Source organism: Neoarius graeffei, chromosome 2 (genome assembly GCF_027579695.1).
Source record: "Neoarius graeffei isolate fNeoGra1 chromosome 2, fNeoGra1.pri, whole genome shotgun sequence".
In the NCBI taxonomy this organism is placed as follows: domain Eukaryota; kingdom Metazoa; phylum Chordata; class Actinopteri; order Siluriformes; family Ariidae; genus Neoarius; species Neoarius graeffei.
This window is the reverse complement of record NC_083570.1, coordinates 104,610,443-104,625,613: the sequence shown is the minus strand read 5'-3', so window position 1 is coordinate 104,625,613 and position 15,171 is coordinate 104,610,443. Positions and strand designations below refer to the sequence as shown.

Below are 15,171 nucleotides of genomic sequence, written 5' to 3'. Positions count from 1 at the left end.
AGCAGCTCATCTCAATTCAGATAAGAGCATATTTCATTATGGAAGTACGGTGGACTGTTCCTTTAAAAAGAATCAAGCATTCTCTGTAAGACCTTTACTTGAATGTCTTGACAACATAAAGGCCTGGATGGCTCTAAATTTTTTAAATTTTAACGATAAGAAGACAGAAGTGATTGTTTTTGGTGGCAGCTCAGAGACCCTCTGTCTAGATCTAAGTTCCTTGGCTCAATACCTAAAATCCAACATCACTAACTTGGGAGTTAAGGTGGACTCTGACCTCAGACTTGACAATCAGATCAAGACAGTTGTGAAGTCAAGTTTTTACCAACCGAGGCAGCTAGCCAAAATAAAGCCAATTCTTTCAAAGCAGGACTTTGAGACGGTAAGGCACGCCTTTGTCACCACACGGCTGGATTACTGCAATGCACTTTATGTAGGGGTTAGTGGGTCCTCCATCAACCGTCTCCAGATGGTACAAAATGCTGCTGCACATCTTTTAACTGGCACACGCAAACATGACCACATTTCCCCCATTTTAGCCTCACTCCACTGGTTGCCCATACATTTTAGGATTCATTTTAAAATTCTTTAATTTGCTTTTAAATCTCTCAATGGTCTCGCCCCTCCCTACCTCTCTGAATTGCTGCACCCATATTCACCCACCCGCTCTCTCGGGTCAACTGATCAGCTGCTCCTGAGGGTGCCAAAAACTAAGCGCAAGCTCAGAGGGGACCGTGCTTTCGCTGTGGCAGTCCCTAAAATGTGGAACGGTCTGCCTCTGCACATTAGACAGGCATCTTCCTTGTCTGTTTTTAAATCCCTTCTTAAGACCCATCTCTTTTCCATGGCTTTTGACACTCTGTAAGATGTTGATTTTGTTTTATTTATCTTATTTTTTGTTATTTTATTGTTTTGTTTTATATTATATCTGTTTTTATTGATGTTTTATGTTTTTTTAAATTTATCTTGTATTTATCATTGTATCATGTACAGCACTTTGGTACCTTCTGGTTGTTTTTAAAGTGCTTTATAAATAAAGCTGGATTGGATTGGATACTGCAATGCACTTTATCTGGGCTTGCCTCATTCCACCCTCACACACTTACAGATGGTCCAAAATGCTGCAGCTAGGCTCCTTACTGGTACAAAGAAAAGGCAACACATCACTCCCATCCTAGCACAGCTACACTGGTTACCTGTGAGGTACAGAATTGATTTTAAAGTATTGCTGTTTGTTTTTAAAGCCCTAAATAGTTTGGCCCCTCAGTAGATTTCTGATTTCCTCATACCTTGTTCTGCTCCCATGTCCCTCAGGTCTTCATCACAACTTCTTTTTTCAGTGCCCCGCACACGCCTAAAAACCAAAGGTGACAGAGCCTTCTCTGTTGCTGCCCCTAAGCTCTGGAACAGTCTTCCTATATATGTCAGATCCTCTCCCACCATTGATTGTTTTAAATCCAATTTAAAGACGGATTTTTTCTCCCTTGCTTTTGGCACAATCTGAGGGAGTAAATTCTATTTTCATTTTTAATTTTGATTTTATTTTCAATTTTAATTAGTGATGTCAAGTCTACCCCTTTTAATTATTTTAATTGTTTTTATAAATTGTTTTGTTCATTTATCCTTATATTTTATATATTTATGCTATTTTTCTACTTTTTTTTTTTGCGAGCATGGGTTTTAATCTAGTCCAATTTCTTTATTCTGTTTCCCTGTAAATGTTGTTCAAAATCTTGTGTTATGTTGTGAAGCACTTTGGGGCCAACTTTGTTGTATTTAAATGTGCTATCTAAATAAAATGACTTGACTTGACACCAAGATCTAAAGTTCTCTCTAAGGACCTCAGGAAAACAAACAAAAAAAAGGTTGTGGATGCCTATGAATTTGGCAAGGGATTTAAATGATCTCCAATTTATGAGAAATAAATCATTCCACTGTCAGGAAAATCATCTACAAGTGGTGTAGATTGTAAACAATTCCCAGTTTGTCGAGGACTAACCGTCCCAGCAAATTCAGCCCATGAGCGGGATATTTAATGCTAAAAGAAATCTCCAAGAACCCAAAATTACATCACTGGAGCTACAGGTAACTCCTGCAACTGTTGGTATGAAAGTGTATACAATCAGAAAGAGATAGGACAAATTTGACCTGCATGGAAGGCATGTCAGGAAAAAGTCTTTGCTGTCCAAAAGGAATGTTAAAGCAAGACTACAGTATGCCAATGAACATATAGGCAAAGACCAGGCCTTTTGAAATAATGTGCTCTTGATAGATGAATCAAAAGTAGAGTTGTTTAGCCACAGTACGAGTACCCGTGTGGCGAAGACCAAAGACAGCTTTTCAGGAGAAGAACCTCATACCAGCTGTGAAGCATGGTGGTGGAAATGTTATGGTTTGGGGTTGCTTCGCTGCCTCAGGGACTAGGAAGCTTGTATTCACTGAATCAACTATGAATTCTGAATTATTTCAAAGAGTGCTTGAAAACAACATGAGCCCATCTGTTCAAAAGTTGAAGTTGAACCAGAGGTGGACCTTCCAACAAGATAATGATCCTAAGCACACAAGCAAATACACCAAGGACTGGCTCAAAAAAAGAAGAAATGGAGGGTGATGGAATGGCCTCATCAAAGCCCTGATTTGAACCCCATTAGAATGTTGAAGGGAGATTTGAAAAGGGCAGTACATGCAAGAAAATCCTCAAACATCTTGCAACTGAAGGAATTTTGCATGGAAGAGTGGTCAAAAATTTCAGCAAGCCAATGTCAGACACTGGTGGACAATTACACAAAACACTTACAAGTTACAGTATTTCTGTTAAAGGGGGCAATACTGTACAAGCTTCTGAAGCCAAGGGTGTACTTACTTTCTCCACAGAAGAATATCCATCCATCCATTATCTGTAGCCACTTATCCTGTCCTACAGGGTCGCAGGCAAGCTGGAGCCTATCCCAGCTGACTATGGGCAGTACACCCTGGACAAGTTGCCAGGTCATCACAGGGCTAACACATAAACACACAACCATTCATGCTCACATTCACACCTACAGTCAATTTAGAGCCACCAATTAGCCTAACCTGCATGCCTTTGGGGGAAACCGGAGCACCCGGAGGAAACCCACGCAGGCACAGGGAAAGCATGCAAACTCCACACAGAAAGGCCCTTGCTGGCCGCTGGGCTCGAACCCAGGACCTTCTTGCTGTGAGGCGACAGTGCTAACCACTACACCACCGTGCTGCCCCTCACAGAAGGATATAACATCATCTATTGATATTTTTGTTGAATAAATGATTGAAAGAGCTAATTTCCCTTGTTGTTTTGTTTACAGTTTTTTGCAATTGCTAAGACACAAAAACTCGTGCTTTTGGCACAATTATTGAAACCACTAACTCGTAGCCGATTTATTGACCAGATATGCTGAACCATAAGCACCTTGTCTGCTTTACACAGAGTTTGAAATTCTAAAACACACTTTTTGCAAATGACTACACACGGTAATCTACATTACACACAACATTCAAAACTACATGCCTGTGTGTGTTGTTTGCTAAACACTGCCATTGAAATACAAACTCAATTATCAATCACCTGTGAAAACACCTGTAACCAATGTGATCACTTGAAAATCATAACTTCAACACTATACATAGGATTAAGGTTTGCTCTTTGGCTTGCATAACAATAGAGGCCCATGTTGGAGACAGAATCAGAGGCAGAGGTGTTTGTGTAAGAGGAGGACGAGGAGAAGGAGCAAGAGTAGGAGGACAAAGAGGATGAGTGGCAAGACGAAATAGGAGAAATGTCACAAATGAGATCCGTGCAACTCTAAGTGATCATGTTATCAACCATTGGTTGAGTCTGCAGGAGGCTGGTCAGAGGATCCAACCCAACTTGAGCCACTATGCTGTAGCAGGTATCATCAGGACTTTTTAAAATAAGAACAGGTAAGAAATCCTAACCTCATATGATTTACTGTAACGTAATTTTACAGTATTTCATAAGGACATGTTAGACCATCAACTTTTGCATACTGTTTTTGTAGAATTGCAAGGCAACCCCCTGTAGGAGGATGAAATTGCTTGTTCACACAAGAACAACAAATTATCAGCATGGTCATGGCAAACAACAATATACTTTTGAGACAACTGCTACGCCACATCATTAATGACAACACAACATTCAACAACATCGACAGGGTAAGTTTATCCACACTGGGCCATCTACTAAAACGCCATCAAATCCGGATGAAACAGCTGTACAGAGTGCCATTTGAGAGAAACTATGAGAGAGTGAAACAACTGCGCTATGAATATGTGCAAATAAGTTACATTCAACAGTGGTGCTTATAAGTTTGTGAACCTGTTAGAATTTTCTATATTTCTGCATAAATATGACCTAAAACATCATCAGATTTTCACACAAGTCCTAACAGTAGATAAAGAGAACCCAGTTAAACAAATGAGACAAAAATATTATACTTGGTCATTTATTTATTGAGGAAAATGATCCAATATTACATATCTGAGTGGCAAAAGTATGTGAACCTTGAGGATTAGCAGTTAATTTGAAGGTGAAATTAGAGTCAGGTGTTTTCAATCAATGGGATGATGATCAGGTCTGAGTGGGCAATCTGTTTTATTTAAAGAACAGGGATCTATCAAAGTCTGATCTTCACAACACATTTGTGGAAGTGTAGAATGGCACAAACAAAGGAGATTTCTGAGGACCTCAGAAAAAGCGTTGTTGATGCTAATCAGGCTGGAAAAGGTTACAAAACCATCTCTAAAGAGTTTGGACTCCACCAATCCACAGTCAGACAGATTGTGTACAAATGGAGGAAATTCAAGACCATTGTTACCCTCCCCAGGAGTGGTCGACCAACAAAGATCACTCCAAGAGCAAGGTGTGTAATAGTCAGCGAGTTCACAAAGGACCCCAGGGTAACTTCTAAGCAACTGAAGGCCTCTCTCACATTAGCTAATGTTAATGTTCATGAGTCCTCCATCAGGAGAACACTGAACAACAATGATGTGCATGGCAGGGTTGCAAAGAGAAAGCCACTGCTTTCCAAAAAGAACATTACTGCTGATCTGCAGTTTGCTAAAGATCACGTGGACAAGCCAGAAGGCTATTTGAAAAAATGTTTTGTGGGCGGATGAGACAAAAATAGAACTTTTTGGTTTAAATGAGAAGCATTATGTTTGGAGAAAGGAAAACACTGCATTCCAGCATAAAAAACCTGATCCCATCTGTGAAACATGGGGGTGGTAGTATCATGGTTTGGGCCTGTTTTGCTGCATCTGGGCCAGGATGGCTTGCCATCATTGATGGAACAATGAATTCTGAATTATACCAGTGAATTCTAAAGGAAAATGTCAGGACATCTGTCCATGAACTGAATCTCAAGAGAAGGTGGGTCATGCAGCAAGACAATGACCCTAAGCACACAAGTCGTTCTACCAAAGAATGGTTAAAGAATAATTAAGTTAATGTTTTGGAATGGCCAAGTCAAAATTCTGACCTTAATCCAATCGAAATGTTGTGGTAGGACCAGAAGCGAGCAGTGCATGTGAGGAAACCCACCAACATCCCAGAGTTGAAGCTGTTCTGTACGGAGGAATGGGCTAAAATTCCCCCAAGCCGGTGTGCAGGACTGATCAACAGTTACCATAAACGTTTAGTTGCAGTTACTGCTGCACAAGGGGCTCACACCAGATATTGAAGGCAAAGGTTCACATACTTTTGCCACTCACAGATATGTAATATTGGATCATTTTCCTCAATAAATAAATGACCAAGTATAATATTTTTGTCTCACTTGTTTAACTAGGTTCTCTTTATCTACTTTTAGGACTTGTGTGAAAATCTGATGATGTTTTAGGTCATATTCATGCAGAAATATAGAAAATTCTCAAGGGTTAACAAACTTTCAAGCACCACTGTATATACAGTATTAGCCAATTACAATAATTGGTACTGTATTCCAGTTTACTGTATTACTGTGCTACACTGTATGGACTGATATCTGTATCCTTTCTGTCATATGCTTTTTCATGACTGTCTCAGAGAGTTATGGAGCTAGATGCTGCTGCAGCCCCACATATTTTTAATGAGGTCGGCTTCAATCTTGCCAAAAGCAGACGCTGGGGGAGAAACATTGTTGGGCAGCGGGCCATTGCCAGTGTTCCTGGGCAGTGTGTTGGGAACATTACAATGTGTGTTGCAATTGGCCAAAATGGTGTCCTTCACCACCATGCCACTCTTGGCCCATATAACACTGTTCACATAATTGAATTCTTTGACACTCTGTATGGCATCGTCATCCCTAATCATCAGTGCGACGTGGCAAGGAAATCCACATTTGTTGTCACATAGGACAATGTAAGTTTATCAATCTGCTGAGGTCCACAATTGGTTCACCAATCACCCAAGGTTTCAGGTTCCTTCCACCATACTCTCCTTTCCTAAACCCTATTGAGTTATTTTCTGCATGGCGTTAGAAGGTAAAGGACTTAAAGTTCACAAGCAATCAGTTTCATATTCATATAATACAACCCCGATTCCAAAAAAGTTGGGACAAAGTACAAATTGTAAATAAAAACGGAATCCAATAATTTACAAATCTCAAAAACTGATATAGTATTCACAATAGAACATAGACAACATATCAAATGTCAAAAGTGAGACATTTTGAAATTTCATGCCAAATATTGGCTCATTTGAAATTTCATGACAGCAACACATCTCTAAAAAGTTGGGACAGGGGCAATAAGAGGCTGGAAAAGTTAAAGGTACAAAAAAGGAACAGCTGGAGGACCAAATTGCAACTCATTAGGTCAATTGGCAATAGGTCATTAACATGACTGGGTATAAAAAGAGCATCTTGGAGTGGCAGCGGCTCTCAGAAGTAAAGATGGGAAGAGGATCACCAATTGCTCTAATTCTGCGCCGACAAATAGTGGAGCAATATCAGAAAGGAGTTCGACAGTGTAAAATTGCAAAGAGTTTGAACATATCATCTACAGTGCATAATATCATCAAAAGATTCAGAGAATCTGGAAGAATCTCTGTGCGTAAGGGTCAAGGCTGGAAAACCATACTGGGTAACCCGTGATCTTCGGGCCCTTAGACGGCACTGCATCACATACGGGCATCCTTCTGTATTGGAAATCACAAAATGGGCTCAGGAATATTTCCAGAGAACATTATCTGTGAACACAATTCACCATGCCATCCGCCGTTGCCAGCTAAAACTCTATAGTTCAAAGAAGAAGCCATATCAAAACATGATCCAGAAGGGCAGACTTCTTCTCTGGGCCAAGGCTCGTTTAAAATGGACTGTGTCAAAGTGGAAAACTGTTCTGTGGTCAGACGAATCAAAATTTGAAGTTCTTTATGGAAATCAGGGACGCCGTGTCATTCGGACTAAAGAGGAGAAGGACGACCCAAGTTGTTATCAGCGCTCAGTTCAGATGCCTGCATCTCTGATGGTATGGGGTTGCATTAGTGCATGTGGCATGGGCAGCTTACACATCTGGAAAGACACCATCAATGCTGAAAGGTATATCCAGGTTCTAGAGCAACATATGCTCCCATCCAGATGACGTCTCTTTCAGGAAAGACCTTGCATTTTCCAACATGACAATGCCAAACCACATACTGCATCAATTACAGCATCATGGCTGCGTAGAAGAAGGGTCCGGGTACTGAACTGGCCAGCCTGCAGTCCAGATCTTTCACCCATAGAAAACATTTGGTGCATCATAAAACGGAAGATACGACAAAAAAGACCTAAGACAGTTGAGCAACTAGAATCCTACATTAGCCAAGAATGGGTTAACATTCCTATCCCTAAACTTGAGCAACTTGTCTCCTCAATCCCCAGACGTTTACAGACTGTTGTAAAGAGAAAAGGGGATGTCTCACAGTGGTAAACATGGCCTTGTCCCAACTTTTCTGAGATGTGTTGTTGTCATGAAATTTAAAATCACCTAATTTTTCTCTTTAAATGATACATTTTCTCAGTTTAAACATTTGATATGTCATCTATGTTCTATTCTGAATAAAATAAGGAATTTTGAAACTTCCACATTATTGCATTCCGTTTTTATTTACAATTTGTACTTTGTCCCAACTTTTTTGGAATCGGGGTTGTCTCATCTCATCTCATTATCTCTAGCCGCTTTATCCTTCTACAGGGTCGCAGGCAAGCTGGAGCCTATCCCAGCTGACTACGGGCAAAAGGCGGGGTACACCCTGGACAAGTCGCCAGGTCATCACAGGGCTGACACATAGACACAGACAACCATTCACACTCACATTCACACCTACGGTCAATTTAGAGTCACCAGTTAACCTAACCTGCATGTCTTTGGACTGCGGGGGAAACCGGAGCACCCGGAGGAAACCCACGCGGACACGGGGAGAACATGCAAACTCCACACAGAAAGGCCCTCGCTGGCCACGGGGATCGAACCCGGACCTTCTTGCTGTGAGGCGACAGCGTTAACCACTACACCACCGTGCCGCCGGAATCGGGGTTGTACTTACTGTAATTCAATACATTGTACACATTTCCTCCTAGACATCTACTCAGGCTCACGAATCTTTCTCACTTTATTGTAACCCCCAAAGGTCTATGACAGACAACCATACCAACATGCAACTCTCCTCCAGGCAATGGAAGAGGTCTGTGGTGATGTTTATGTGGAGGCATGCCAGGGCTGGATACGCCATTCAGGACATTACTTCCCACGATGTTTGGCCAGAGAGGACATCCTTTGTGATGTTGATGAGGTAATGTGGCTGAACGCATGCAGAAGACGGTATAGACAGTAATTGCGACATACTGTAATTTCAGTTAGTTAATGTAAATGTATTTGATAAAAAAACAACAACTTTGTTTCCCCATTGCATTTGTATTCATAATCTTATTTAAAGCATGCTACAAATGAAAATGCAAGACTCTAGATAATAAAGTCTTATACTTGGCACATCAGTGTGCAAATGGCATGTGGAAGAACCTATTTATTTGCTGTTTGTGTGTAAAGTTGTGATGGAAAAGTACCATTTTTAGAAGAGTTTATATAGTTTTGAATGAAGTGTTTGCTTTTGAAAGAGATGTCTGAAATTTTGTATTTTGTGTATGTTTTTGGTTTTTGTGTGTCAAGTTTTGACAAAAGGGCCATAGTTTCAAAAATTGTGTTCTAGCAAAAGTAAAAAACTGTAAATATATCACCATTATCTGTAGGCACCATATCAAAATGATGAAATGTTTGCTTGTTTAAACATGTTGAGAAAAGTTGACAATTTCCAAGGGGAAATTATACTTATTTTTTCACATGGCTGTAATTGTCTCAGAATAATTGGAACCTGGATAAAGGTCCAGTAAACACAATTGTTCAACATGTAAATAAATGAATAAGCAAATAAATGACCTCTGTATGTGCATGTTTGTGTTGGTGTGTATGACCTCATCATCACAGCTACAATCCAGGTTGTAGAACGTCGGCGAGTTGGTAGCAGGTTCTAGAGGTTTTGGTGATGTCACTTCCTCTGGCTGTATGGGCGTGTAAGGAGGGTCTTTCAGTATGGCGTTCAGACTGCCATGTGTGCCATTATTCGGTGCAGGAGTCAAGCCCAGGAGATCTACACACAAACACACACAGTATTTTAATGTTGTTTTCATGTCCATAACCCGAGGTTCACACGAACAAGGGGCCAAAATTGTATGATATGTTAAAGTGACAAATCAAAATGATTGCCTCGAATGATAGATCTGACTGATCCTACAATTCTTGTGGTCTGAAGTTTCTTCAGTTCCTCACTCACAACTTTCATAGCTACTTGTAGATAGCTCATAATTCCTGTTATAACTGTGGTTTGGTCCTATCTAATCATTTCCAACCTGTCCTTAAAACATATATGCAGAACCATGGCCTCACTTTCGTTTATAAATGCCTTGAGACCTCAAGAATGGCAGAGGAATAATTTTAAGCATTAACAATAAATCTAATAATTTTTATGATTAAAGTGATTTATATAGGTAGCGGTCTGAGTGAATGACCTTGACGTCCATAACGTCACAGCAGGAAGTCTATCGGTCTCATCGCCATTTCCGCTATACTAAAACAGAGCTGACTGCAACTCCGATCCTCCATTTTGAGCTAATTTATCACCATGCCACGTAGATGTGTTGCTGCACCCGCCAGCAACACGACGGAAGCTGGATTTACGTTGCATTCATGGTCCAAGAATGCTCAAACTGCAAAGATTTGTACGCGTTTTGCGAGAAGTTCACGGGCACATTGGGCACCTACGAAGTGGTCTCTCCTCTGCTCTGCACATTTTACTGAAGACTCATACGAGACCTCTGATCTGTTGAGGAGCGTTGGCTATAAGCCCGTATTGAAAGAGGGTGCAGTATCAACAATTAAAGAAAACTACAAGAAAAGAAAAGTATTTATTTTATCTATCTATTTATTTATTTAAAAAGAAAAGTTCAGTTGCACCAGTCCTCCTGGAGTGAGCCGAGGGTTGTTGGTAAAATCCGGGATGGAATGGGACGTGACATATCGCTCGGGCAGTGACCTCCCCGCGGTTGTTGCTAAAACCGGAGACGTCCTGTCCCATCCCGGGTTTTAGTAATTGCCTGAGCCGAGCAGTAATGTCGAAAATGAGTGGACCAGCCGTCTTATTTCTAAACTGAATATTGCTGCCATCTCGCCCTTACGTGGAAGAAGCGAATGAACGGAGAACTGAACGAAGAACTGAAAGTCAGATTGTTTCAAAACAATCAGCCACAAGATCCACCTTCAAGAAGCGAGAGCACAGACGGGTAAGCTCTGACTCTCATTTGGATAAAAAAAAAAAAAAAAACACGTTGTTTCCCTGCATTTAGATTAATACATGTAACTTGTATTGCGTGTTTAAGTTAGTGGTATAAGATTATTTAATTTGCTTCAGAATGTGATTGTCTCAGTTCATCTGATTATTTAATTAGCCTTTTACATTTTATCAGTGAAAATGCATGCATGTGCATGTATGTTGCATAAGTTATAACACCTATCCTGTTTTAATGAGAGTCAACCCACAATCAGTGAAGTTAAATCAGTCTTAGTTGAGCAAGTCGGTAACGGTATTTCTTACTTTCACCATAAATTTTTATTTATATGACTTTGGTCTATAGCTGTCAAAGGCCTCGACCTTAAAACCGGTTACCGCTGTGACGTCACGCACTCAGGGCTGGCTGGCTCAGCGGGGCAGCTCGAATGCCAACTTTGTGGTTGATTTTAACTCTCAAAAATACATATTTTTTATTCCCATTTATGCAGCATACAAGAGTCAAGGATGGAGATACTATCCACTCAGAAATTTATTTAAAAATAAAAGTTCTGCGTATCTGCTTTAAATGTATATAAAGACATTATGAAGAACCAGAACGTCAAGGACATAGTAGCTCATCTGGCCTGCTGTCATGGTTGTTTTGATGACCAAAACATCAAACAGAACTGAAATGTGACAATGTGAGACAGGACCGATCTTCATGATAAACTGTTTACAACAGGAAAATCAACAAAAGACTAAATTTTGTTCCTCGAGGCAAGATCGACCCCAAACATTGATCAGAACTGAATTCACATCATCAATGAGAGCAGAGATACAATTCTAGTCAGAAGAGAATGCTTTAAGCTGACCTAATTACTAATTTATTCGCAAAAAATTGACAACACAATGACCAAGTGTTATGCAGAAAGTCTAGTTCTTTCAAATATCACTATCAGAACTGAAATCCATTGAGAACTGAGCAAGGAGACATAATTTAACTGAAAATAAACAAAGTTGGAAACAAATTGTTGACAACAGGAAAATCGAAAAAAAAAACACATGACCAAGTTTTGTTCCTCATGGGAAGATCTACCCAAAACATTGATCAGAACTGAAATCAAGAGAGAACTGCGAGAGGAGATACAATTCTAGAGAAAAGTCTGAAAGCTCATTAAGTTGACCTACAGTAATTAGCAGTTTGTTAGCAAAAACCCTAACCCTAACAATACAATGACCAAGTGTTGTGCAGAAGAACTAGTTCTTTCCAACAAAATGATCAGAACTGAAATCCACTGAGAACTGAGGGAGGAGATACGATTTAACTGAAAATGAACAAAGTTGCAAAGAAATTGTTTACAACAGGAAAATCAACAAATGACCAAGTTTTGTTCCTCATGGGAAGATCTACTCAAAACATCAATCAGAACTGGAATCGGATGAGAAATGAGAGAGGAGATACAATTCTAGTGAGAGGCCTTGGAAATTCATTAATTTGGCCTTATTAGTAACTCATTAGCAAAGAATATGGCAAAACAACAACCAAGTTTACTGCGGAGTAATGAGTTCTTTTAAATAAAACAATTGGAAAAGAAATCCATAGAGAACTAATGGAGGAGAGATGATTTAACTGAATTGTGGATGATGGATGGATGTGACACCATGGCAAGAGATCATCGGCTTTATGACCACATGAGCTAAAAACAGTCAGACAGTCGGATATTAAATCTCACCACACATTACGTTGTAAAGCTCAATATTCTCAAAAGGAGGAACTTCCGTCCTAAACTTGAAGCTCGGTCCATATCCCAAAAAGATGGTCTGTGAAGAGGAAAAGGGAGGAAAATTAGCCTGAGAAATAATTTATTAGGGCGTCACCTCTGTGCCAAACTGAACACACTCACCTGCATGCTGTTAATTTTGTTATCAAAGCCGTGATCGCCGAAGTAGCCACAGCTGCCAGGTAACCGGTTCCTGCAACAGACACCAGATTAAACATCAACCACATCTTCACACCATCTTACATCCTTATATGGCTGTTCATAATGTGATTGTAACACACACACACACACACACACACACACACACACACACACACACACACACAGATCCCCAGTACATACATGGCTACGAGCCACTTCCTCTCCATGAGCAGGTGGACATCCTCTATCCTGCGGTTGTTGGCATAGTGAAGACGTTTGGGCAGGTGCTGCTTCAGATAGGCCTTAAAGTGCTGATTGGGCATCTTACACTGCAAGACAGAACATATACACACACATACACACACAGCAAGACATAATGGGGCAATCAGAAACATGAATTAGCACTAAATGACATCTTTAACTTTATTCACTTACTGTTAAATTGGCTACAAGCTCTTTTGGGTCATCTGAAAAAGAAAATAAATGGCCAAGTAAGTAGGATGATTTTGTGTGTGTGTGTGTGTGTGTGTGTGTGTGTCTCACATGACATGCTCTGGTTTTTGGGACGTAATCTCCCAGACGATCCTGGGATGAGTGTAAACTCATTAACATTGAGTCCATATGAGCTGAGATACTCTGTACGGTCACAGTGGGCCTCCTCCATTCCTACACACACACACACACACACACACACACACACACACACACACACACACACACACACACACACACACCTTCTGTAAGTCCACATTTAAAAGGACTTGATAAATAGTGTATTGAACTGGTGTATCAGTGTGTATAAGTGTGTGCATTACATATGAAGCTGAACTGGTGTATGAGTGTGTATGAGTGTGTGCAGTGTCCTGCTGTGTGTTACAAATGAAGCTGAACTTGTATAAGTGTGTATAAGTGTGTGAAAGTGCAGGCAGTGTACTGGCGTGTGTTACAAATGAAGATAAACTTGTGTAAGTGTGTATAAGTGTGTAAAAGTGCGGGCAGTGTACTGGTGTGTGTTACATATGAAGCTGAACTGGTGTAAAAGTGTGTATAAGTGTATGTAGTGTACAACCCCGATTCCAAAAAAGTTGGGACAAAGTACAAATTGTAAATAAAAACGGAATGCAATGATGTGGAAGTTTCAAAATTCCATATTTTATTCAGAATAGAACATAGATGACATATCAAATCTTTAAACTGAGAAAATGTATAATTTAAAGAGAAAAATTAGGTGATTTTAAATTTCATGACAACAACACATCTCAAAAAAGTTGGGACAAGGCCATGTTTACCACTGTGAGACATCCCCTTTTCTCTTTACAACAGTCTGTAAACGTCTGGGGACTAAGGAGACAAGTTGCTCAAGTTTAGGGATAGGAATGTTAACCCATTCTTGTCTAATGTAGGATTCTAGTTGCTCAACTGTCTTAGGTCTTTTTTGTCATATCTTCTGTTTTATGATGCACCAAATGTTTTCTATGGGTGAAAGATCTGGACTGCAGGCTGGCCAGTTCAGTACCCGGACCCTTCTTCTACGCAGCCATGATGCTGTAATTGATGCAGTATGTGGTTTGGCATTGTCATGTTGGAAAATGCAAGGTCTTCCCTGAAAGAGACGTCGTCTGGATGGGAGCATATGTTGCTCTAGAACCTGGATATACCTTTCAGCATTGATGGTGTCTTTCCAGATATGTAAGCTGCCCATGCCACACGCACTAATGCAACCCCATACCATCAGAGATGCAGGCTTCTGAACTGAGGGCTGATAACAACTCGGGTCGTCCTTCTCCTCTTTAATCCGAATGACACGGCGTCCCTGATTTACATAAAGAACTTCAAATTTTGATTTGCCTGACCACAGAACAGTTTTCCACTTTGCCACAGTCCATTTTAAATGAGCCTTGGCCCTGAGAAGACGTCTGCGCTTCTGGATCATGTTTAGATACGGCTTCTTCTTTGACCTATAGAGTTTTAGCTGGCAACGGCGGATGGCACGGTGAATTGTGTTCACAGATAATGTTCTCTGGAAATATTCCTGAGCCCATTTTGTGATTTCCAATACAGAAGCATGCCTGTATGTGATGCAGTGCCGTCTAAGGGCCCGAAGATCACGGGCACCCAGTATGGTTTTCCGGCCTTGACCCTTACGCACAGAGATTCTTCCAGATTCTCTGAATCTTTTGATGATATTACGCACTGTAGATGATGATATGTTCAAACTCTTTGCAATTTTACACTGTCAAACTCCTTTCTGATATTGCTCCACTATTTGTCGGCGCAGAATTAAGGGGATTGGTGATCCTCTTCCCATCTTTACTTCTGAGAGCCGCTGCCACTCCAAGATGCTCTTTTTATACCCAGTCATGTTAATGACCTATTGCCAATTGACCTAACGAATTGCAATTTGGTCCTCCAGCTGTTCCTTTTTTG

General features: G+C 40.5%; 1 protein-coding gene across 1 annotated transcript in view; it reads right to left on the bottom strand.

Annotated features, from left to right (window-relative positions):
* enpp2l (ectonucleotide pyrophosphatase/phosphodiesterase 2-like) overlaps positions 1-15,171 on the bottom strand; it is a 136,019-nt gene that overhangs the window by 46,113 nt on the left and 74,735 nt on the right. The window contains exons 13-18 of the mRNA XM_060915315.1: positions 13,288-13,410; positions 13,180-13,211; positions 12,946-13,073; positions 12,727-12,796; positions 12,556-12,643; positions 9,471-9,646 (exon numbers count right to left, since the gene is read on the bottom strand). Of these exons, the coding sequence (XP_060771298.1) occupies positions 9,471-9,646; positions 12,556-12,643; positions 12,727-12,796; positions 12,946-13,073; positions 13,180-13,211; positions 13,288-13,410 (617 nt within the window). The remainder of the gene's footprint in view (positions 1-9,470; positions 9,647-12,555; positions 12,644-12,726; positions 12,797-12,945; positions 13,074-13,179; positions 13,212-13,287; positions 13,411-15,171) is intronic.